Source organism: Nerophis lumbriciformis, linkage group LG13 (assembly GCF_033978685.3).
Source record: "Nerophis lumbriciformis linkage group LG13, RoL_Nlum_v2.1, whole genome shotgun sequence".
In the NCBI taxonomy this organism is placed as follows: domain Eukaryota; kingdom Metazoa; phylum Chordata; class Actinopteri; order Syngnathiformes; family Syngnathidae; genus Nerophis; species Nerophis lumbriciformis.
Window position 1 is genome coordinate 4281252 of NC_084560.2, and position 8632 is coordinate 4289883.

The 8632-nt window shown below is 46.2% G+C and overlaps 1 protein-coding gene across 1 annotated transcript in view; it reads left to right on the forward strand.

Moving 5' to 3' along the window:
* The window catches only part of LOC133613262 (growth factor receptor-bound protein 14-like), a 60549-nt gene extending 54239 nt beyond the window's left edge, over nucleotides 1-6310 (forward strand). Inside the window, exon 14 of the mRNA XM_061970656.1 lies at nucleotides 6164-6310. Within this exon, the coding sequence (XP_061826640.1) occupies nucleotides 6164-6310 (147 nt within the window). The remainder of the gene's footprint in view (nucleotides 1-6163) is intronic.
* Nucleotides 6311-8632: the final 2322 nt, after the last annotated feature.

Here is an 8632-nt window from a genome sequence, read left to right on the forward strand (position 1 = left end):
GTTGTCAGTGTATGAAATATAGGTCTAAGTGAGACCTACAGAGAGGTTTTTGTTTCATGTCCCTACGACATTCCTACTGGAAGTTACAAGCAGTTTTGTCTGTGTTTTCTTCCTAGGAGCAGTTTTGTCTGTGTTTTTTTCCTAGGGGGCGCTAGAGCGCAATTTTGAGTTTTGGGGTTTGGTTTTTTGATTAGATCGCAATGTTCGCCAGTCCTGATGTGTGTGTCCAGTTTGGTGAGTTTTGAAGCATGTTAAGGGGGTCAAATTACAGCTCAAAGAGGCGGCGGTATAATAATGAAGAAAGAAAGAATACAACACTAGAAATTCAATAGGGTCCTCTGTCCCAAAGGGACATTCGGTCCCTAATAAACCAATACTAATATAAAGGGTAGGTGTCACACTGTTTTCTGTTTTAACATGTTCTATCTACACTTCTGTTAAAATGTAATAATCACTTATTCGTCTCTTCTTTGATACTTTACATTAGTTTTGGACGATACCACACATTTAGGTATCGATCCGATACCAAGTAGTTACAGGATCATACAATAAATTATAATACCTAATTAAAGCTGCAAGCAGCGATGCACGGGACCGACTTTGACGGCTCATAAAATCCAAACCGGAGCAGAAATCAAAACTCTTTCATCAACTTTTAATCAGAAGGGTTCAGTCTCTCTCCTGTGCTAGTTTGAAGCCGACACGACAAACGCGCTCAGAGGAGATAATGTTTGAAAAAAGGTGACTGTTTTGACCCAACTTTTATTTTGAAGGGGGAATTGCAAACTTCCTGTTGATTTTTGCTCGGGGTTGTCAGTGTATGAAATATAGGTCTAAGTGAGACCTACAGAGAGGTTTTTGTTTCATGTCCCTACGACATTCCTACTGGAAGTTACAAGCAGTTTTGTCTGTGTTTTCTTCCTAGGGGGCGCTAGAGCGCAATTTTGAGTTTTGGGGTTTGGTTTTTTGATTAGATCGCAATAAATAAATAAATAAATAAACCAATACTGATATAAAGGGTAGGTGTCGCGCTGTTTTCTGTTTTAACATGTTCTATCTACACTTCTGTTCAAATGTAATAATCACTTGATCTTTTCTTCTTTGATACTTGACATTAGTTTTGGACGATACCACACATTTAGGTATCGATCCGATACCAAGTAGTTACAGGATCATACATTGGTCTTATTCAAAGTAGTACCGAATATTATTCATTAGTACCGCGGTACTATACTAGTACCTGTACAACCCTATACCATTGACAAGTTGGCAAATACATCATTTGACGATTCTTAACCCCGACTGAGCCAATCAAATGGTCAGTAATCAGTATCGACCTACTTTCGTGAAAACGTACATGTGATCGCTACAGATCTATATCCTTAAGACTTTACCGATACCAATATCGATATTTCTACCAGTTTTAATGGGCACTCTTATTGGTGTAAACAATTACCATTTTGTATTAGCACAGATACTTTTCTGTGGTGTTGCTTCCTTATTTGTCATTATTCCAAGTCTTTTTTTTTTATTTTTACGTCGCACCTACAAAGTAAGTGAATTCAACAGCCTGTCGTAATTACGGGTTAGGGTCCTTTGAATGAAGAAATAAAAAATACCAATAGCTGTAACATGTGTCCTTCTGTACCAACCCAATTAGGAACAGGTACCAACAAATACCGGTACTAAGTATACATCCCGAGTTATCGCAGTTGCTGATTCGTGGCTTTTAATCTTAATCCCCTCTGGTTGACACCGGATTTGTTTTCAGTCTCCCGGCTAACAAACGAGCAGCTATTTATGTGCCCCCCATACTCTGTGTGCCGCCACTCCTCCTTAGTTAATTACCATCCAAAAACGACGGAATTTTAAATATCTTAAGTATTACCATAAAGTATCATTATCAAGTAATGTTAACGCTGGGAGATGAGACTAAACATGTTACACACCGAGAGCAGGCATGCTAATAACCAAGCTAACCGCTAAGATAGCTTGAAACAACATGAGAAAGTAGAAGTATTTATTCAGGTTAAAGCAGGAAGGAGCTACTCGGCATGTCCACAACACCCGTGAAGTTGTCACGTTGTGTAAATGGTAAATAAAAAGAGAATACAACAAATCCTTTTCAACTTATATTCAGTTGAATAGACTGCAACGACAAGATATTTCATGTTAGAACCGGTAAACTTTGTTATTTTTTTGCAAATATTAGCTCATTTGGAATTTGACAACCAGGACCAGCGTGTGACAACCAGGACCATACTTTGACAACCAGGACCATACTTTGACAACCAGGAACATGTTTTGACAACCAGGACCAAGGGTGTGACAACCAGGACCATACTTTGACAACCAGGACCAGGGTGTGACAACCAGGATCATACTTTGACAACCAGGACCAGACTTTGACAACCAGGACCAGACTTTGACAACCAGGACCAGGGTGTGACAACCAGGACCAACGTGTGACAACCAGGACCATACTTTGACAACCAGGACCAAGGGTGTGACAACCAGGACCATACTTTGACAACCAGGACCAGACTTTGACAACCAGGACCATACTTTGACAACCAGGACCAGACTTTGACAACCAGGACCATACTTTGACAACCAGGACCATACTTTGACAACCAGGAACATGTTTTGACAACCAGGACCAAGGGTGTGACAACCAGGACCATACTTTGACAACCAGGACCAGGGTGTGACAACCAGGATCATACTTTGACAACCAGGACCAGGGTGTGACAACCAGGATCATACTTTGACAACCAGGACCAAGGGTGTGACAACCAGGACCATACTTTGACAACCAGGACCAGGGTGTGACAACCAGGATCATACTTTGACAACCAGGACCAGACTTTGACAACCAGGACCAGACTTTGACAACCAGGACCAGGGTGTGACAACCAGGACCAGCGTGTGACAACCAGGACCATACTTTGACAACCAGGACCAAGGGTGTGACAACCAGGACCATACTTTGACAACCAGGACCAGACTTTGACAACCAGGACCATACTTTGACAACCAGGACCAGACTTTGACAACCAGGACCAGACTTTGACAACCAGGACCAGACTTTAACAACCAGGACCAGACTTTGACAACCAGGACCAAGGGTGTGACAACCAGGACCATACTTTGACAACCAGGACCAGACTTTAACAACCAGGACCAGACTTTGACAACCAGGACCAGACTTTGACAACCAGGACCAGACTTTAACAACCAGGACCAGACTTTGACAACCAGGACCAAGGGTGTGACAACCAGGACCATACTTTGACAACCAGGACCAGGGTGTGACAACCAGGATCATACTTTGACAACCAGGACCATACTTTGACAACCAGGACCATACTTTGACAACAAGGACCACCGTGTGACAACCAGGACCATACTTTGACAACCAGGACCAGACTTTGACAACCAGGACCAGACTTTGACAACCAGGACCAGCGTGTGACAACCAGGACCAAGGGTGTGACAACCAGGACCATACTTTGACAACCAGGACCAGACTTTGACAACCAGGACCAGCGTTTGACAACCAGGACCGTAGTTTGACAACAAGGACCGTACTTTGACAACCAGGACCAGACTTTGACAACCAGGACCAGCGTGTGACAACCAGGACCAAGGGTGTGACAACCAGGACCATACTTTGACAACCAGGACCAGACTTTGACAACTAGGACCAGCGTGTGACAACCAGGACCAAGGGTGTGACAACCAGGACCATACTTTGACAACCAGGACAATACTTTGACAACCAGGACCAGCGTTTGACAACCAGGACCGTAGTTTGACAACAAGGACCGTACTTTGACAACCAGGACCAGACTTTGACAACCAGGACCAGCGTGTGACAACCAGGACCAAGGGTGTGACAACCAGGACCATACTTTGACAACCAGGACCAGACTTTGACAACTAGGACCAGCGTGTGACAACCAGGACCAAGGGTGTGACAACCAGGACCATACTTTGACAACCAGGACAATACTTTGACAACCAGGACCAGCGTTTGACAACCAGGACCGTAGTTTGACAACAAGGACCGTACTTTGACAACCAGGACCAGACTTTGACAACCAGGACCAGCGTGTGACAACCAGGACCAAGGGTGTGACAACCAGGACCAGACTTTGACAACTAGGACCAGCGTGTGACAACCAGGACCATACTTTGACAACCAGGACAATACTTTGACAACCAGGACCAGCGTTTGACAACCAGGACCGTAGTTTGACAACAAGGACCGTACTTAGACAACCAGGACCAGACTTTGACAACCAGGACCAGCGTGTGACAACCAGGACCAAGGGTGTGACAACCAGGACCATACTTTGACAACCAGGACCATACTTTGACAACCAGGACCAGCGTTTGACAACCAGGACCGTAGTTTGACAACAAGGACCATTCTTTGACAACCAGGACCATACTTTGACAACCAGGACCACCGTGTGACAACCAGCACCACCATGTGACAATCAGGACCACCATGTGACAACCAGGACCACACTTTGACAACCAGGAACACACTTTGACAACCAGGACCAGACTTTGACAACCAGGACCAGCATGTGACAACCAGGACCATACTTTGACAACCAGGACCGTAGTTTGACAACAAGGACCATTCTTTGACAACCAGGACCATACTTTGACAACCAGGACCACCGTGTGACAACCAGCACCACCATGTGACAATCAGGACCACCATGTGACAACCAGGACCACACTTTGACAACCAGGAACACAATTTGACAACCAGGACCAGACTTTGACAACCAGGACCAGCATGTGACAACCAGGACCATACTTTGACAACAAGGACCAACGTGTGACAACCAGGACCATACTTTGACAACCAGGACCATACTTTGACAACCAGGACCATACTTTGACAACAAGGACCACCGTGTGACAACCAGGACCATACTTTGACAACCAGGACCATACTTTGACAACCAGGACCAGACTTTGACAACCAGGACCAGCGTGTGACAACCAGGACCAAGGGTGTGACAACCAGGACCATATTTTGACAACCAGGACCAGACTTTGACAACCAGGACCAGACTGGTCCTAATATTGACAACCAATATTAGCTCATTTGGAATTCGATGCCTGCGACGTGTTTCAAAAAAGCTGGCACAAGTGGCAAAAAAGAGTGAGGAAGTTGAGGAATGCTCATCAAAGACTTATTTGGAACATCCCACCGGTGAACAGGCTAATTGGGAACAGGTGGGTGCCATGATTGGGTATAAAAGCAGCTTCCATGAAATGCTCAGTCGTTCACAAACAAGGACGGGGCGAGGGTCACCACTTTGTCAACAAATGCCTGAGCAGATTGTTTAAGAACAACATCTCTCAAGCGGCTATTGCAAGGAATTTAGGGATTTCGCCATCTACGCTCCGTAATATCATCGAACGGTTCAGAGAATCTGGAGAAATCACTGCACGAAAGCCATGATATTACGCACCTTGGATCCCTCAAAAAAAAAGCCACATCAGTGTGTAAAGGATATCACCACATGGGCTCAGGAACACTTCTGAAAACCACTGTCAGTAATTACAGTTGGTCGCTACATCTGTAAGTGCAAGTTAAAACTCTACTACGCAAAAGCCACATATATTTATCAACAACACCCAGAAACGACACGCCAAAAAAATTAAGTTTTTTTTTAGTGTGAACATGAAATGTCTTGTTTTTGCAGACTATTCAATTGAATATAAGTTGAAAATGATTTGTTGTATTCTCTTTTTATTTACCATTTACACAAGGGTTTTAGGTTGTGTAAGAGGAGGGTGGATCCATCCATACATCGAAGGTGTGGATAAACAAGTCAGGTCACTAGATTTATTTCATCAAAATCACTTCTGTTGTTGTTTTTGTAAACGTTGACACGCCCAGGCACTAATTGTCTGGAAAAAGGAGGACTTTGAGGGCAAAAAGCAAAGTTTTTAAAAGAGTCATAAAATGTACTAGTTTTATTATTGGCTACATGTCCATAGCACCATGTGAGAGACAGCACCCTCTGGTGGCCACATGGAGTAAAGGTGACCCTCTGTATGAGTCCCGTGGTGGACGTCAACCGTCTGGGTCTGGTGCTGGTTCTCATCTCCATCTTGTACCACACTGCAGGTCCAGGACGAAGGGGACTCGGTCCACAGTCTGGACGATGGTCACACGCGCTTCTTGGACTTGATTCAGCTGGTGGACTTCTACCAGCTCAACCGGGGTGTGCTGCCCTGCAAACTCAAACACCACTGTACCAGGACCACCTTGTGACGACCAGGACCACCTTGTGACAACCAGGGCCATACTTTGACAACCAGGACCACTGTGTGACAACCGGGGCCAGACTTTGACAACCAGGACCAGCGTGTGACAACCAGGACCATACTTTGACAACAAGGACCAGACTTTGACAACAAGGACCAGACTTTGACAACCAGGATTACACTTTGACAATCAGGACTACCTTGTGACAACCAGGACCGTACTTTGACAACCAGGACCATACTTTGACAACAAGGACCACCGTGTGACAACCAGGGCCGTACTTTGACAACCAGGACCACTGTGTGACAACCGGGACCAGACTTTGACAACCAGGACCAGCGTGTGACAACCAGGACCATACTTTGACAACAAGGACCACCGTGTGACAACCAGGGCCGTACTTTGACAACCAGGACCACTGTGTGACAACCGGGACCAGACTTTGACAACCAGGACCAGCGTGTGACAACCAGGACCATACTTTGACAACAAGGACCACCTTGTGACAACCAGGGCCGTACTTTGACAACCAGGACCACTGTGTGACAACCGGGACCAGACTTTGACAATCAGGACCAGCGTGTGACAACCAGGACCATACTTTGACAACAAGGACCAGACTTTGACAACAAGGACCAGACTTTGACAACCAGGATTACACTTTGACAATCAGGACTACCTTGTGACAACCAGGACCGTACTTTGACAACCAGGACCATACTTTGACAACCAGGACCAGCGTGTGACAACCAGGACCAGACTTTGACAACCAGGACCATACTTTGACAACCAGGATCTTACTTTGACAACAAGGACCACCGTGTGACAACCAGGACCATACTTTGACAACCAGGACCAGACTTTGACAACCAGGACCAGACTTTGACAACCAGGACCAGACTTTGACAACCAGGACCAGCGTGTGACAACCAGGACCAAGGGTGTGACAACCAGGACCATACTTTGACAACCAGGACCAGACTTTGACAACCAGGACCAGCGTGTGACAACCAGGACCAAGGGTGTGACAACAAGGACCATACTTTGACAACCAGGACCAGCGTGTGACAACCAGGACCATACTTTGACAACCAGGACCATACTTTGACAACGAGGACCAGCGTGTGACAACCAGGACCATACTTTGACAACCAGGACCAGACTTTGACAACCAGAACCATACTTTGACAACCAGGACCATACTTTGACAACAAGGACCACCGTGTGACAACCAGGACCATACTTTGACAACCAGGACCAGACTTTGACAACCAGGACCAGCGTGTGACAACCAGGACCAAGGGTGTGACAACCAGGACCATATTTTGACAACCAGGACCAGACTTTGACAACCAGGACCAGCGTGTGACAACCAGGACCAAGGGTGTGACAACCAGGACCATACTTTGACAACCAGGACCATACTTTGACAACCAGGACCAGCGTTTGCTAACCAGGACCGTAATTTGACAACAAGGACCGTACTTTGACAACCAGGACAATACTTTGACAACCAGGACCACCGTGTGACAACCAGCACCACCATGTGACAATCAGGACCACCATGTGACAACCAGGACCACACTTTGACAACCAGGAACACACTTTGACAACCAGGACCAGACTTTGACAACCAGGACCAGCATGTGACAACCAGGACCATACTTTGACAACCAGGACCAGCGTGTGACAACCAGGACCAGACTTTGACAACCAGGACCATACTTTGACAACCAGGACCATACTTTGACAACGAGGACCACCGTGTGACAACCAGGACCATACTTTGACAACCAGGACCAGACTTTGACAACCAGGACCAGCGTGTGACAACCAGGACCAAGGGTGTGACAACCAGGACCATATTTTGACAACCAGGACCAGACTTTGACAACCAGGACCAGCGTGTGACAACCAGGACCAAGGGTGTGACAACCAGGACCATACTTTGACAACCAGGACCAGACTTTGACAACCAGGACCAGCGTGTGACAACCAGGACCAAGGGTGTGACAACCAGGACCATACTTTGACAACCAGGACCATACTTTGACAACCAGGACCAGCGTTTGACAACCAGGACCGTAATTTGACAACAAGGACCGTACTTTGACAACCAGGACAATACTTTGACAACCAGGACAATACTTTGACAACCAGGACCACCGTGTGACAACCAGCACCACCATGTGACAATCAGGACCACCATGTGACAACCAGGACCACACTTTGACAACCAGGAACACACTTTGACAACCAGGACCAGACTTTGACAACCAGGACCAGCGTGTGACAACCAGGACCAAGGGTGTGACAACCAGGACCATA